Genomic DNA, 17,601 nt, shown 5'->3' with positions numbered 1-17,601 from the left:
GTGGACTTATATCTCAGGAATTCATGAAATGATATCAATCAAATTTTGTGTGTAACCTTCCAAAGCTGGAGGTAAATTGAAGCACAGCTTTGTGTTTGTATCAAATTCATGTTGATGGTAAAAAGTTTTGTATATAAGAGTATTTTTGTATGATTAACACTGAGTAAAATGTTTATATACATGACCGATCTATTTTTTGCAGTCTACAGTGGTAAAAAAAGCCACATTCTTTGATGCTTGATGTGTGAACCACACAGTTAGCCAATGTCTGGAATCTTTGAACCTCAAATTAAACAAAGTTCTGGCACATGGCTAGTAGCCTAGCTAGTAGCCACCCTATATACTCAAAAATTAAGACTTTTTTGTGTGATTTTTGCTTACCAAATTTATTTTGCAACCATAAAGCAAATTATGGTATGTACACACAGCATAATGGGTGAGTTTAATGGGCTTTTAGTTTGAGGAGTCCCTTTTGATGCAAAAGTAAATTGATTCTGAAATCTGTTAATCTTTAAATATAAATACTTTACTTGTGATCCAGTAAATGCAAAGATTGAGAATGGCTATAATATATTTTCTACTATACCACTAATTGAGATAAGAGTTGCTAGTGATATAACATGCTTATACCTCAACTCCCCTTGCTGGTGACTCTAAAATGGCTTACGTGGTGGATTAAGTTTGTCACATCATGTTCGAGAGATTTACATGTATACCGTAAATTGCTGTATAATAAAGTTCTGCCTTTCAAAATCTTGGAAATGTGTCCTTTTTTTAAGGATTTAACCTTTCAAAATTCATAATTTGGTTTCTGCTATAATGTAAAAATTTACACTATATATATATATATATAAGTATATATATAATAAGGTTGAATAGTACTCTATTAATTTTTTATGTTTATTCATATCATCACACTGATCACTTACTTGTCTTTGCACATATTAAAACAAATTCTCATAATTATATTTGTATTATCTAATATGTGTGTTTTATTGTTAAAGCTTAGTACATGTAAGAAAGAACGTAAAGATTATGAAGGTCAACTCCAAATAATGAGAAATGAAATACGGCAGCTTAAAGAACAATGTCAGGAAAAATTTAATAGTGCTCCTAAAGCAATGGAAAATCAAAATCAGATTGCAATGCAGGTGAATAGACGGTAGCCACACACACACACACACACACACACACACACACACACACACACACACACACACACACACACACACACACACACACACACACACACACACACACACACACACACACACACACACACACACACACACACACACACACACACACACACACACACACACAAACACACACACACACACGCGCGCGCGTACGCACATGCACACGCACATGCACACACACACACACACACACACACACACATGCATGCGCACACATATTACAATAAAAGGTGTGAAGATCATCACTTGAAGTAAAAATTTAAGGATTCCTAATTTGGAAATCTTGAAGTCTCAGTTACTTAGTGTTCCGAAAATGTGAAATCCAGATGAGTTTCCTACCCATGGAAACCTCTCTGGATATGCCCCTGATGAATATATAATCATGCTCCTGCTGTTTATTTGCATTTCATGTTTGTGATAGACACCTGATACTCAAAAGGTCAAGGAAGCTTGTTCTGAGAGGAGGATGCAATCTGATAATCCAGTTATTCAAAGACTTGGAGTATGTACACATTGTTATGTTGAGCTCAATATATAATAGCCACAACTCTATCTTCCTAGTACTACTTGTTTACCTATAGCTATATACAAGTAAAAGTATTGTAGAGGGTATTGTAGAGGGTAATGTTTTCTTCCACACCTACTTCCTTGCCAAATATGTGACCCACTGAGCAAAAACTCAACTAGTCTTTACTTTTAAAGTTTGTAGAGATAATGGCGTAAAGTTGAGTGACTCTAATTTGCCACAGACTTTTTCACCTTGCATAGAGCTATAATATATAATAGTATATACTACCTATCTAACCATACTGTATACAAAATTCTCACCTTGTGTCCCATCATTTGATTGGATTCGCTATACCTCAAAAGGGTGGAGGGCCCAAAGGAGGCATGACAGAGAAGACAATGGCAAGCCAGCAGCCAGCATATATACGGTCTCATAAGAGATCCACAGGTGTGATTAAATTGAGCTAAATACAATGCTACACAATCACAGACTGTTTTGTATCTGTGCCAACCCACTTGACTGATCAATAGCCATGCACAGTCATCAGATCGTCACTGCCATCACCAGTGGCTTGTACAAACTACCAGAAAAGAAGCTACGGTAAATATGGAGAATAAAACTTTAGAAATAAGTAGTGACGATCAAGTAGTGGAAGTAAATAGTGGAAGTAGCTATCGTTTTGTGCCATTATCCTTGTATCAGTTGTGTTGCAAACCAGTCAGTTTTTGCTTAGCCAGTCACATATGTCAGTGTTCACATGTCATGCTTTAGCAAAGTTTAATTATTTAATAGTGTTTAGTTAATAGTTAGATAGATGGTGTTGATGTTCCTTAGATGTATGCAACCTTGCCAAAAAGGAAAAATTACTCTCCATATAATTCAGTTGATAGTGACATATTCATGGAACCACAAGGTATAGCTTATCGTGTTGTGTGGATATGTGTGTGTGGGTTTAATTGTGTGTGTCTGTGATATGTTACATAAGTCCTAGAGCTCTGTGATGACTGCACAGTGTACGGCTAACTGCTATAAAGTTCAAGGCGGTAGTAGTGTGAGTGTATGCAATGTGGTGGTCTATTTGATCATGCCTTGCAATTATGAATTATGCTTTCTTTCCCAACAGTATCAGCCTCACCTTTGCTTTATAACAGCTTGGCAGTATTGGTTAGGCATAGCCAAGCCCATAAATGTCTTCAGAGCAACCCCAAACCCTTCCAACAAATTTCTATGAATTAAAAAAAAATCTATTTTATGCTGATGACAGACCAACTGACTAACTAATGCCTCCAGCTATGCATGACTCAACAATGGATAAGGCCATGGGCTTGAATTGATTGCAGAGACGCTTCTCATACTGTACTTTGTTTGTAACACTGTGTAACAGGTGGAATGTAGCTGAAAACAAAGCATAATGGCCACTTCAATTTTCGGTAGTTAATTGTTGGGGGTGCGTTCAGATGCAAAATACATTTAATGCATGTCTGGAACCATTTTTTGTTTTGGTGTGGTATGCGCAGGTTCAGTGGCAAGAGAATAGCTAAAATGTAGTGCAACAAGAGAGGTTGTCTATACCTGCAGATATACTAATGGACATTTAATCCCTACTAGTATATCTGCAGGTATAGACAATTGCTTCACTACTTTTTAGCTATTCCTTGTTTCACTACTTTGTTTTCTTTCTTTGATCCCTAATCCAGCTTAAAATTTCTAATTTTCATTCTACATACTTGTGTAATTAATCAGGGCTGTCAAAAGAATTTAGGGGTCTGGGGAAAATTATACCCTCTTAGATTGAATATGATAGTGATTTTGATAGTTTATCACAGTATAATTTTTAATGTTCATCTGACTGTTATAATTAAAGTGACTACTTTATTAGGGTATCTCAAGCTTCAATTGTATAGCAAACCTTCTGCCAAATAGCTACAGAGCTACCACTCAGGAAAGTTTTAAACACCATACTCTCCAAAATTAAATGTGAGGCTGAATTTAATAGCTTGTTAGAGTAGCTAATGTAACCGAATATTTTCCTGATTGCTGTATTAGGGTGACTGTTCTATTAGAGTACCTCAATCTATTTGGTGGAAAAAGTCACATTGTTACAGTGTTCATTATAAGCGCCTTATAAGAGCATGTTGCTCCTGGAAATATATGCTACGAATTTGCTGGCTGATAGATGGTATCTCTTACTGAGGTTTCCTGTGTCCTCGAGTCTTGAGGGAATATTTGCACTGCTGTATGTTTATTGTATGTGTGGATATAGCTGTTGTGTAGCTATGAAGCCCCTGGAAGTCCTCTTGGGTCCCCCTACAAAGTAGAACCCAGGGAAAATGCCTGGTCCCCCCCAGCCCTGGTAATTATGCGCATGTAAAGTAATCAATGAGTAGGGTGAGCATTTTATTATGTAAGTAGTAAACAAATCGGTAAAAATCTAACTTATTCCAACAGTTTTTAAAACAATTATTACAGACCTGACAACTACCTCTTCCCTAATACTTGTACTAGCCAGCCTGCTGATAAACATGATTTATTTTATTAGAGTTGCCAAATGCAAGGTTAAGTAAGCATGCAAGTATTATGATCCCTACTCAATATAAGTTTTCTACTTTTTCCTTATATTTAATTGTTCACTTTTTTGTAATATAATTTATTGACTGGTGAACCAACACATACCACATCAAAGGAAAGAATGGTGCTGGCCAGACATATTATAAAAATACTTAACACACGTGCTTGACTACAAGGTACTGGAAAGTGATGTGGCCATTCTGCTTTGTTTTCAGCTTTGTTCCACCCATTACAAAAGAAGAAAAGTATGAGAAATACCTCTGCAATCAATCCAGTCACTCTAGAAATTGTGACTAAACATGTGCCCTGACTATAAATCAGTAATAAGTGAATCAGTTGTTCTGCTTCGTTATATAACTGGTACACAGCATTACAAATGAAGAGCAGCACGAGAAACACCTCTGCAATCAATCCAGCCACTACAGAATTATAGATAAATCTCATGACAGCCAGCTGTACTGAGGCCATCAAATATTACTGCGAATTAATACCTATGTGGTAGTGAAGAAACAGATAGGACACAAAGGAGACAAAAGCACTGTAGCTGCTGCAGTTATTGAAATGGAACGTTTCGGGTCAAAGCAACATCAAACATCAACCTCTTTAATATTAACTTTACACTTGGATGGAGGCATCAGTTACATAATTAGTCAGTCACTTAGCTAGCAGAAAGCTCAGTTATAAAGAGTAATTTTTTACAATTCCATGGAAGCTTGTAGGAAGGGTTGGGAGGTCACGCTGAAGGAATTTTTGGGCTTGTTCATGCCTAACCAATACTGCCAGCTGTACATGTTATGAAGGAAAACTAAGGCTGGTTTTTGGATGGTATTTTTGGGCAGGAATGCCCAAACCCTCCATGGACCCTACTATAGAGTACCACTTACTGTACGATTAGGATTATTGATGCACTACCATGCATCTCTTTCAGCCTCATGCCTAGCATTTGTCCAACCATCATAGTTCTTGACTGACCATCATCAAGTTTTCCCAACTATCAAAAGTAGTTAGCTTGGAGCTTATGCTCTGAAAGTTGAGCATTATGCTTCTTGAGCAGTGCTTAAAAATTATTTTATCTATTATGCTTTTGAGAAATGCCCAGAGTTATGCCACCATCTATGGCCAATAATGCCAGTATTAGACTGTTTACATTGATGTTTTTCAAATGTGACCGGATCTGCGAAAACAGGACATAATCGCATATTTTTGAATTCCTGGTTATTAAATATTTATAATCTACTTAGCCAAGTGTATCCACTGGCACAGTTTCAGCTTCATACGCCAATAACATTGGGAATTACAGCCCTACAAAGTAGCAACAACAGAAAAATTAATTTGTACAGCAAGTATAGAGAAAATACATTACAGGCACTTACAAAAATGGTTGTAACTTACTGACAGATTGAGGTACGGAGCTAAACATTTCACCATCATGTTTGCCATGAACAGGGGAATCAATTACTGGGTAAGTTTGTCCTTTATTCATCCTTCTTCACTGCACACAAAGGCTAAATCCGTGAAGAAAAACCAATCGCGTATGATCGCTTCGACATGATGTAAACAAACGCTCATAACTTACGTATTCTTGGGTCTACTGCAACGAAACAAAGATTTTCCACCTCCTCTTGAGCAGGTGAATACGACGATATCCTGGGTTTTATTGTTAGTCCCTTCCTTCACTAAGAAACAGGGGTAACAAAATAGCAGAAGTTTTTCAATAATACGCAAGTATTTCACCCAATGTATTCAATACTTTATACTGTAAATTTAGGCTTGTGCGATTATGTCCCTTTTCGCAGATCCGATCACAAATAGTTTTCTATTCTTTTAGCTGGTTGCTGTATTTATGTATGTGACTGCTTTATTAGAACAATATTCAGTGACTGTTCTATTAGAATTTCTGATTGCTCTATTAGAGTATCTTGATCTTTTTTAATGGAATTACAGATTTGGTGGATTAACTGAAAAATACATAACAATTGTGCATTTAGTGATAAAAGCACCAAATTTGGCACAGAGGTAGAGGATCACCTTACTAACAAATATGGATATTGGACCAATGCAGACCACACACCCTTTGATAAGTCCTGCCCACTCAACCGCACTAACAAAAAAATTATGTTTAATTATGCAATAACCAAAGAAAATGACAAATTGAACATGAACTCTCTACCATATGATATAGAATTACACTAATTTACCTATTTTGGTATAACAGAGATGCCAAAATGCACTTTGTGTATAGTATTTCTACTGAGAACACTGTTGCGACAGTATAACTATGAGTGATTACATTATTAGACTTGTGAACTCTCATTTAATGTTAAGCAATCATGTAGATGCTCTCGTATATTTTAAAAATATTAACAGTAAGAACATATACTATACATCCAAGGAAATATTTGACCAAATTTGCAAAACATACCTTTTTCACACACAAAATTTGACCTTTTTTTGAACTTTGAAGCTTCATAACTTTTCTATTATTGCATATAATTGCCCGAAGTTTTCCATGAGTGCAGTTAAAGTATCCTGCTGCATTTTGAAGCTGAGAAGAAGTTAATCAGTACAAGGAATCAAGTGGCACATCATTTTGTTTGCTGGCATGTAAAATTTGTGAAAAGGTACCTTTTTGCAAATCTGGATGCATATCTATTCAACCATCCCCTATATAATGTCCTGTATTATTTACATGTACTGTACATATGGTCAAGGTAAACATTGCTGTAGTGGGTTAGATTATAAGAAAACCACTGCATGCATATGTACATAGATTCAGTGATAAACAAAGCTATCTAGTTTATAAGGCCAATGGAAGCCCCACCCACTTTAAGATATACCACCAAAACCATGAAAAGACAACCATTAGAGTAATACTATGAGTATTATGAATAATACTATAAGTAGTATTGAACCTTGTATTATTACGTACTGAAGTCAAATTATTCTATAATTTGTAATGACCTACATATATAGACTCTGCGGTTAATACATGAACTCAGTAGCTAGTTTACAAAAATTTAACTAGGTACACGTGTACACTTGGCTATTATGTTTTTTATTTATTTATTTATTTAGTAACGCTTTACAGCACAAGTGCTGAAGGTCTGTAGGACACCTGGTCCTACAGCCTGCTCAAAGACTGTTATCTTCAGACTTCAGTTTGTGTAGTTTGTGATCAAACACAATGTTGTGCATCCTTCTTGTACATAGCAGACTTGGGTAGACCACATTGACAAAACCTGACAAAAAAATTTTTCACAAAGGAAGCTACAGATCTTACCAATCAAGGCCACACACAGAGAGTCAGGGAGGCCATATATGAAGGCGGCCACTGTTAGCAGTTCCTGAACCACCAACTGAGGCTGGATATGGACAGAAGCTGACCTATATGAACCATAATCCGCTGGTCCTGTCATACAGCAGGATGACAAACCTCTGAATAATGTGTGCAACATGTTCCGTTGGCTCATTTGGTGTATAATAAAATATTATTAACAGTGCAGTTGTGAGCTCTGGCAGTGCATTTTCAGGTATTCCATGCTTTCTTCTTACTATATCCAACAAAGCTGGAAACAATCCGAAACATCACAGCCTGAATTTTAATATGTATAGCAGGGCAATGGATAGCATTTGTTTCTTCACATTAGTCCTTAAGGTTGGACTTTCAAGTATCATGTTTACTAAGGCTAGCACAGGCCCATAACCAGGATTCTTAGCAGGACCCTTTTCTGTTCGGTGTATAGCATATGTTTCTGAAACACATTTTTCATGGGAAGCATGCAAAAGCTAGCAAGTGTGGGGAAATACTCTATAGAAAAATTTTTGCACTTGAATGGCTAAATACTTTAATATGGTGATATTTCAGCAATTTTTGTTGAATTGTTTTAATTAAAATTGAGAATAACTGACTGTAATATCAAATATTTGATTGCTCTGTTATAGTACCTCAATTTTTAGTGTAAGGTACTAGTAAATTTTAACAGAGGGCAGTTTGTCTGAGGTCACCAAATCCCTTCTAAATATTGGCCTGTAGCAGTAAGGGGTAAGAAGATCAACCCACTGGAAACCCCCCAAAAAGGTTTACCTTTCCCAAGCATTCGTGCAAGGTTGATGGTATCATTGTCACTATCCAACTCACAGGCTTTGTCATGGGCCTTTTCCAGGGTCAATATTTTCCTCAAATGCCATTAAAATATTTCTCCTTTCTTCTGAGCTCTTACATCAGTAAATAGATCTGAAGACACTATAGCTACTATGGCAGTGAATTACATTATATAAGGGACCAAAATATTAATAAATTTTACTTGGTCAGAACTGTTTCCTTGTATACATTATGTTCGCCAGATATACCTGTTTTACATCAAATGTAGCAAGTTACCAGCCAAAACAATGATGTCATCCACCATGCATGTGCAGCCAAAATTGATCATAACTGGCCATATATTTTGGAAAGCTAAATCTTTTTTGGGAGCTTCCAGTGAGTTGTCAGAAAGACACATGTAAAGTCACAAACCCTGCGGCATTACCCATTGTCCAGCTGTTCAAATTCAGGTTGTGACACCGATTTTGGGTGTGGTCAGCATGGAATACCTGAAATGCACTCACAGCTGCACTGTTACTATAGTATCATACACCAAATGATCCAATGGAACATGGTACACACATTATTCAGAGTTTGTCATCCTGCTGTATGACAGGACTAGTAAATGTGCAGACATTGACAAAGCCTGATGAAAATTTTTCACAAAGGGAACTGCATATCTCACCAACCAAGGCTGTCCTTAGAGAGAGTTACTTGTCAGAGAGGCCATTTATATAATTTATAATTTATGGAGTGGTCACTGTTAGAGGAACTTTTGTATGGCAGTGAAACTGGTATGGTATTAGTATTTAAACCACAGAATCTATGTAAGTAATTGTAAACTATAGAAATCATGTATGTAATAAGACGATTAGGTTCACCATATTTTTGTATTGCTTTTTCATGGTTTTAGTAGTATATCTAAAAATAGGTGGGGCTTCCAATGGCCTTATTAATCAGATAGCCACTAAATGTATAGCTATATACATACACGTACACACAATGGTTTTCTTATAGTCTAACGCACTACTGAAATTTACCTTAATCATATGTACAGTACATGTACATAATACAGGATGTTATATTATGGTTGAATAGATACTAGTACGTACAGTATGTTTTCCTACCTTTAACACTTCTTAAATGAATTAAAGTATATGAGAGCATCTACATGATTGCACAAAACATCAAATGAGTTCACAGCTGATGAGAATCTAATAATGTAGTTGTTCATACCATAGATAGTATACATATAGAATACTTTATCTATGTTCATACTAAGTTAGCAGCGTATAGAGGGAAATTTTGGTGGGGAAAAACTTTGGCGAATTTGGCGATTTGCTACAAATCCGCCAAAGTGTAACCCGTCAATTACTCATAACACCTGAGGTTAGCATCTTAGTTAGAGATTGAGATCAAATTCGCCAAGTTTATTTTGCCAAATGCAATTTAGCTGGCTATTCGCCAAAGTTTACCCTCACCAAAGTTTCCCTCTATACAGTATACTGTTGAAACAATGTTCTCGGTAGAAATACTACACACAGAGTGCATTTTAGCCATGTCTGCTATACCAAAATAGGTAAATTAGTGTAATTCTATGTCAGTTCATGTTCAGTTTGTCATTTTCTTAGTTTATTGTGTAATTAAACATTATTTTTTTGTTAGTGTGGTTGTGTGGGCGGGACCTATCAAAGGGGGCGTGGTGTGCATTGACTCAATATCCAGATTTGTTGTAAGGTGATCCTCTACCTCTGTGCCAAATTTGGTGCTTTTATCACTAAAATGCACAACTTTATAGCTAATCCACTTCACTATAACCACCTCAAAATGCCAGCATAATTCCTGATTCCCACACATACCTATTATGGTCGAAATTATAATTGTCCATGCCCACCCTGGCTATGTCTATAGTGCTACTCTAAGTGTAGATGTGTATTCCTCAACACAACTGATGTATTATTCTTTATAATTATCTTTAACTTCTTGAGTATTGTTGTTCAATGTGTTTCAGGTATTGTTCAGGCTAGTGACTTGATTGACACTGAAAACAAAGATCCGATGTCTAGAGATAATCTGACCACCAAGAGTCATTGGGACTCAATGGAAGCTCTTGATGATGTGGATGATCCAGACATGTTTATAGCAAAACATGACTTTGCTCCCATTGGTCCTGGCCAGTTATCCCTAAACGAAGGTGATAAAATTCACGTCAAGAGATATAATGATGTTGGGGATTGGTGTGAGGGAGAAACAGACAGTGGAGCTATAGGATGGATACCTACTTCGTATGTTGACAAACTGGACAGCTTAAAAAAACACTCATGGTACCATGGTTCAGTGTCCAGAGAAGAAGCAGAACACCGACTCTGTAGTGGCGTAAATGGCAGTTTTTTGATTCGTGAAAGTGTGAGCAGAGCAGGCCAATACTCATTGAGTTTGAGATACAATGGACGCACACACCATTACAAAATTTCTAGTGGTAAAGATCGCTACTACATATATCCAGAAGCAAAGTTCACTACACTGCGATTGTTAGTGCACCATCACTCAATTCTTTCAAATAAATTGTTCACAACGCTAGATTACCCTGCAGTAAACCCAACTAAACTGCCAGTAAACAGTCTCTCCCATGAAGCAGACAAATGGGAAATGGAGAGAAATGATTTAGTGATTGGTGTCAAGATAGGCACTGGCCGTTATAGTGAAGTATACCAGGCAGAATTCAAGGAAAAGACAGTTGCTGTAAAGGCCTTCAAGGTATTCCAAAGAATCAGCTTTAAACTTCAATCAGTATAATCCATAATTGAACTTAAAATTCCTAATTTTTTCTTTTACTATGACTGGTGAATCAGTGCATACCACATCAAAGAAAAGGATGGCACCAGAGTTAATGTTTTCATCTGAACACACTCCCCAGTTACACACTTTGCTTTCAGCTATGTTCACACTCCCCAGTTAATACACTTTGCTTTCAGCTATGTTCAGCCTGTTACACAGTACTACAAATGACGAACAGTATCACAAACACCTCTGCAATCACAATCCAGTCACCATGGAAAATATGGACAATTCCCATTTACAAACAGGAAGCCGCTACTGCGAATGAACACCTTGGTCAGTCAGCAGAAAGAAATGGGACACAAAGGTAAGTCCATGATGCGTGCATTGTACGTGCTGCGGTATGTCAAAAGGCACGTCTCGGGATGAAGCGACATTGAACAGTGAAACAATCAAGCCTGTAGCCTTAGCCATTATCGAATTACGCTTGCCTGAAGGCATCAGGCAGGCAGGCAGGCAGGCAGGCAGGCAGGCAGGCAGGCAGGCAGGCAGGCAGGCAGGCAGGCAGGCAGGCAGGCAGGCAGGCAGGCAGGCAGGCAGGCAGGCAGGCAGGCAGGCAGGCAGGCAGGCAGGCAGGCAGGCAGGCAGGCAGGCAGGCAGGCAGGCAGGCAGGCAGGCAGGCAGGCAGGCAGGCAGGCAGGCAGGCAGGCAGGCAGGCAGGCAGGCAGGCAGGCAGGCAGGCAGGCAGGCAGGCAGGCAGGCAGGCAGGCAGGCAGGCAGGCAGGCAGGCAGGCAGGCAGGCAGGCAGGCAGGCAGGCAGGCAGGCAGGCAGGCAGGCAGGCAGGCAGGCAGGCAGGCAGGCAGGCAGGCAGGCAGGCAGGCAGGCAGGCAGGCAGGCAGGCAGGCAGGCAGGCAGGCAGGCAGGCAGGCAGGCAGGCAGGCAGGCAGGCAGGCAGGCAGGCAGGCAGGCAGGCAGGCAGGCAGGCAGGCAGGCAGGCAGGCAGGCAGGCAGGCAGGCAGGCAGGCAGGCAGGCAGGCAGGCAGGCAGGCAGGCAGGCAGGCAGGCAGGCAGGCAGGCAGGCAGGCAGGCAGGCAGGCAGGCAGGCAGGCAGGCAGGCAGGCAGGCAGGCAGGCAGGCAGGCAGGCAGGCAGGCAGGCAGGCAGGCAGGCAGGCAGGCAGGCAGGCAGGCAGGCAGGCAGGCAGGCAGGCAGGCAGGCAGGCAGGCAGGCAGGCAGGCAGGCAGGCAGGCAGGCAGGCAGGCAGGCAGGCAGGCAGGCAGGCAGGCAGGCAGGCAGGCAGGCAGGCAGGCAGGCAGGCAGGCAGGCAGGCAGGCAGGCAGGCAGGCAGGCAGGCAGGCAGGCAGGCAGGCAGGCAGGCAGGCAGGCAGGCAGGCAGGCAGGCAGGCAGTTAGGCAGTAGAAAATTTGCGAAAATAATTTTTTTTTAAAATTTCGTAGCACCTAATCGAAAATGCTTCTGGTCATTCTGAAGGCATGTTTGGGCTTGGTTATACCTGACCAATACTGTCAAGTGGCCGTGAAGGGTTTGCAAAGATGATTTTGGCTTGATTTATCTTCGTAGACCACACCCACATCTTCGTCCATGATTGGAATAGTCAAATAACTATCTAAAGCTGTTAACACTATTAAGTGTAAAATGCATATACAAAACTTCTAATTCAATGTATGAATAATAATGTATTAAGTGCATAATCTCATAGAAACCTTGCATATTATATTTTGTCACAATTCCTTGTCAGTTGTCAGTCGCTCCAGCAGCATCGTCCTTATGTGCAACAATTACTTCTTGTGTTCCACCATATTCCCACTACAATGATCAATGTGTACTGTATAGCTAACCTATGACAGGTACAAAGAAAGCATAGCTTATTTGGTAACATCATTGTTAACAAAGTTATAGCTAACGAATGTGTAAAAGGTAGAGTAGGGCTTATCATACAGTACGATAGTAACTGTATAGTAGGGACCACAAAGGAGTAGGCGTGGCCCACAAAATAATATCACCCAAATATCAGCCTCAATTTTCCCTTACAACAATGAGGCAGTATTGGTGAGGTAAAACTAAACCCAAACAAGCTTTCAGATCGATCCGAAATGCTTTCAACAAGTTCTTGATTAAAATGCTGTGTAACGGGTTGAACATAGCTGACAACGAAGTGTAATGGTAACTTCACTTTTCACACAATAATTGATATAGCTGGGGCACGCAGTGCCTTTTCAGATGCGGTATGCGTGGGGTCACCAGCTATAATAAAATTATTTACAAAAAAAGTTTACAAACAAGTACACGAAAAAATTTGGAATTTTCAACTAGAGTAGGGACGACAGTACATTGATAAAAATTACTGAAACAAGTGCATAGGGGTAGTGAACAATACTAAAATACAGTTAAATAATAAGACGTGTTATATCCCTACTGTGCATTTCCATTATGGCATCTTAAGCACAGTAGGGATATAACACGTCTTATTATTTAACTGTATTTTAGTATTGTTCACTACCCCTATGCACTTGTTTCAGTACTTTTTATCAATGTACTGTCGTCCCTACTCTAGTTGAAAATTCCGTGTACTTGTATATATATGATATGGAGTTTTTCTATGTGTGACTGGATTTTGGAAAATCACCTTGTGGGTTCATTGTTGATTCAGAGAAAAATGTATTTTAATAGTTTAATGCATTGTTACTCACCAGCCTCGGAAACTACACGTATGGATTTTTCACCAAAGATGGAGCAATTCATAACATTTAAGAACACCTGGTGGCCAAGATAATTCTTGCAGAGTTTCCCACAATTTTATATAGATTTTTCACCAGTGTTGCTATATCATGAGTCCTCAAAAAGGGGCTGAGTGTGGGGGTGGCAGGGTGGGTAAGAGATATACTACAAAATGTACGAGGATGGTAATTGAAGGCACCAGACCACAAAACAGCCCATCTGAGGCAGGAATAGACAGAATCAAAGGCCTTTCTAAGATCTAAAAAGGCAGTACACACAAACTGGTGAGCATCCAGAGCCTGAATAATTGTATCAACAGAAAATGAAAGAATTTGCTCAGTGGATCTTCCATTACGGTAAGCTCCCTGATAAGGATTGAGCAGCTGTGACTGTTCAAAATAAATGCTAAGCTGAGATGCAACCAATTTCTCTACTATCTTGGCTATTATAGGAACAACAGATATTGGTCTGAAATTTGAAGGGTCATCCCTAGATCGACTTATGAACTGCTGTTACATTGCTTTGCTTCCAATCACTAGGAATAGATGCAGATTGTAATGAAGCATTATATAACTTTGTTAGAGGTTCGGCGATCACACCTGCAACTTCCCGTAAAAAGTGTGCAGAAAGACCATCTGGACCAGTATATTTTCGAACATCTAGATGCTGAAGCATACAGAACACATGCAGTATCAGGAGAGATATGTGAAACTGAAATGAGGTGGGAGTAGATGAAGATGTTCAAAACGATTGTGCAAATTTCCTGAAGAAACAGAAAGTGTAGTATCGTTTCTTTGCTGTTGTTTACACTGCTTGTAGCAGGTAGAGTGTAGTAGGCTAGCTAGATATTCACTGCTTCGCTGTATATTTCCACTGCTTCAATAAAACGCCAGAAAACAGGCACCATATCAAAACTTGTGTAAGATATTTCGGATTTCCGAATGGGTTACGCCCGTTTCGTATAACACCGTCCTCTAAACAAGGCGCCATAACTTCCGCGTACTTTGGTTGATGGACACGAAGTTTGGTTTATCAGATTCCTTGATGAAAGGCGATTCGATTCATGTGTAAGTTCTTTGTGTAGTAACGAAGGGGAAGCTAGAAAGGAGCTTTGTACCGCAAAATTTACGTGTTCAGAATGCCCGTAAAAACACGTGTTTTTAAACATATTTCTATAACCTAACCTGTTTAACAATTTGTACAGTCGGAGTCTTATTAAGCATCCTTCGCTGCGTAGAGTGATACCAAATTTAGCGAGTTTGGTTGAGGATAACAACTTGTAAATTGGGATTTTCCCGATGAGATAATTTAATTTTCCAATAGGTTAATGTATGGAGCGCGTATTATGTCATCATCAGCAGTAAATAACTGTCGCTATGGCGACATTTTCCCATTTGTACGGTCGGAATTAGATAGAGAAATTCAAGGGCTTTCTTTTATTGTATGGTGTGCTGTAGAAATTTTGTGAATTAAAGGTTGTAAATTAGTGTTTTTGCGTGTAGTGTAAAATACATTTATTTTGTATAGAGGTTTTGCAAACAAGGGTGTGTCCTGGTTACTGTTGCTATACGCCATCTTCGAAGGCAAAGAGGCACGTGTAATGCTATAAATACCCGTAGTTGTAGGTTTATACCTATAGTAATTGCGATACAGACGAGTCTCAGTGGTAATCTCAGTGATAATGGTGAATTCTTGCTGCGTTGTAGGTTGTAAAAGACGTGGTACGGAAGGTTTCTACTTGATACCTGCTATCCGCACAACCCAGGGAGTACAAACGGAACAGCTATCAAGGAAGTGGCGTGAGGCATGGATTGCCAGTATACATAGGGAAGGTTGGACACCCACAACATCTTCTCGTGTGTGCTCTATACACTTCAGGTCAGGTTAGCTAGACATGCTTATATACTTGTTATCAGTAATTAACTAACTAGCTATATTTGTAGGCAAGCCAGCACAACTGTATGAAACAACTGATCCTGAATGGGTGCCCACTTTATATGAAATTTCTGTTCCTGACCCAGAAAGGCACAATAGGGCTGAACAACGTGCTAAAAGGAAGAGAGTTGTTTCTGATTCTGAGGATGTTGGCAGTGCTAGTTCTGTAGCAGCAGCTAGTACAACCACCAAAACAACCGCGAATGATGGATGTCAGACAGATGATGCTTTCATGCTGGAGTACATACAGTTACAGAGGGATAATGACAGGCTAAGAAAAGAGAATGATGAGCTTAAAATGAAAGTATCATACTTAGAAAGAACTCACATATCCAGTGAGCACTTGCAACAGAGCGATCACTTACTGAAATTTTACACAGGTAGTTTACATATATTTTTGCCATAATGTAGATTATGACTTTAGTCTTTACAGGTATTGCTGAGTGGTGTGTTTTTAAGGCTTTGTTTGACCTTGTATCATCAGCCTTACCTGATAACACAAGGTTATCAAAAATGTCTATCTTAATCATGTTCTTCATGAAACTTCGCCTAAATTTAATGGATGAAGACCTTGCATTCCGATTTGGGGTGCATTGTAGCACTGTATCTAGATATTTTCACCAGGTATTGGATGTAATGGCTGTGAAGACTGCTCCTTTTATCAAATGGCCTGACAGAGATACTCTACGTCAAACAATGCCCACAGCATTTAGAAAGTTTTTTAAGAAGTGTGCAGTTATAATAGACTGCACTGAAATTTTCATAGAGAGACCATCAGATTTACTGGCACGCAGGGGCGGATACAGGGGGGGGGGGGGGGGGTCAAAGGGGGCTCTTGACCTCCCTCCAAAAATTTTTAGTATATATACCAAGATCGAAATACTCTAATAGAGCAGTCACTCTAATAAAGCAGTCAGAGTATTAGAACAGTGTGTAGTGAGCTATGTAAGGATTTTTATGTACTTTATTAGCTATAAATGCGTGGTTGGTGAGGTGGGCAGCTATTGTCAGCTGGCTGTGACCTTTTTTTTTTTTTTTGGTCTCACCCTATCAAACCAGAGACAATGTAGTGCCTCAGTTCATTTTTGACCCCCCCTTTCCATAAGTCTGGATCCGCCCCTGCTGGCACGTACACAAGTTTGGAGTAATTACAAGCATCACTCCACTATTAAATTCTTGATTGGAATTACTCCACAAGGAACAATTTCTCATATATCAAAATGTGTTGGTGGGTGGATGTCAGATAAAGAAATTACTGAACAATCTGGCTTAATTCAACATTTGCTTCCAGGTAAGATGTATTACCATCATTGTGCATTTTACAACACTGTTAATTATTTAGGTGATGTGATATTAGCTGACAGAGGCTTTACATGTGATGACTATGCAAGAATGGCTATGGCTGAAGTGAAGATTCCTCCTTTCACAAAGGGAAAGAAGCAGCTAGAGAAAGTAGAAGTTGACTGGAGCCGAGAATTGTCTGTAGTTCGAATACATGTAGAGAGGGTGATAGGTGTTCTTAAACAAAAGTACACTATATTACAAGGAACATTACCAATTAGACTAATTGTTGGTGATGAAAATGACAGTACCATTGATAAAATTGTAAGTGTATGCTGTGCATGTGTAAACTTGTGTCCATCAGTTGTTAGTCAAGATTAAAATTTAGGATTTATAGCTGAGTCTTTATTGAGATTCTTTTTGGAGCCTTCACCTTTGGTAAATTGTGGCAGCTTTCGACAAGATGGACAATACCAACGATTTTTAGGGGGGCATCTGATTCGTAGACAGTC

The 17,601-nt window shown here is 39.3% G+C and overlaps 2 protein-coding genes across 2 annotated transcripts in view; both read left to right on the top strand.

The window, feature by feature from the left end:
* The window catches only part of LOC136267558 (uncharacterized), a 31,153-nt gene extending 20,001 nt beyond the window's left edge, over positions 1-11,152 (top strand). The window contains exons 4-7 of the mRNA XM_066062720.1: positions 1,005-1,151; positions 1,621-1,701; positions 2,542-2,620; positions 10,368-11,152. Of these exons, the coding sequence (XP_065918792.1) occupies positions 1,005-1,151; positions 1,621-1,701; positions 2,542-2,620; positions 10,368-11,152 (1,092 nt within the window). The remainder of the gene's footprint in view (positions 1-1,004; positions 1,152-1,620; positions 1,702-2,541; positions 2,621-10,367) is intronic.
* Positions 11,153-15,525: 4,373 nt separating this feature from the next.
* LOC136265917 (uncharacterized) lies at positions 15,526-17,554 on the top strand. The gene is made up of 5 exons (XM_066060868.1): positions 15,526-15,756; positions 15,817-16,188; positions 16,233-16,587; positions 16,927-17,099; positions 17,151-17,554. Exons 1-5 carry the CDS (start codon positions 15,555-15,557, stop codon positions 17,468-17,470), a joined length of 1,422 nt encoding a protein of 473 aa, XP_065916940.1. The 5' UTR covers positions 15,526-15,554; the 3' UTR covers positions 17,471-17,554.
* Positions 17,555-17,601: the final 47 nt, after the last annotated feature.

This window comes from Dysidea avara, chromosome 9, assembly GCF_963678975.1.
Source record: "Dysidea avara chromosome 9, odDysAvar1.4, whole genome shotgun sequence".
Lineage (NCBI taxonomy): Eukaryota > Metazoa > Porifera > Demospongiae > Dictyoceratida > Dysideidae > Dysidea > Dysidea avara.
Note: the sequence above shows the minus strand (reverse complement) of the source record. Positions and strands in the feature narration are given on the sequence as shown.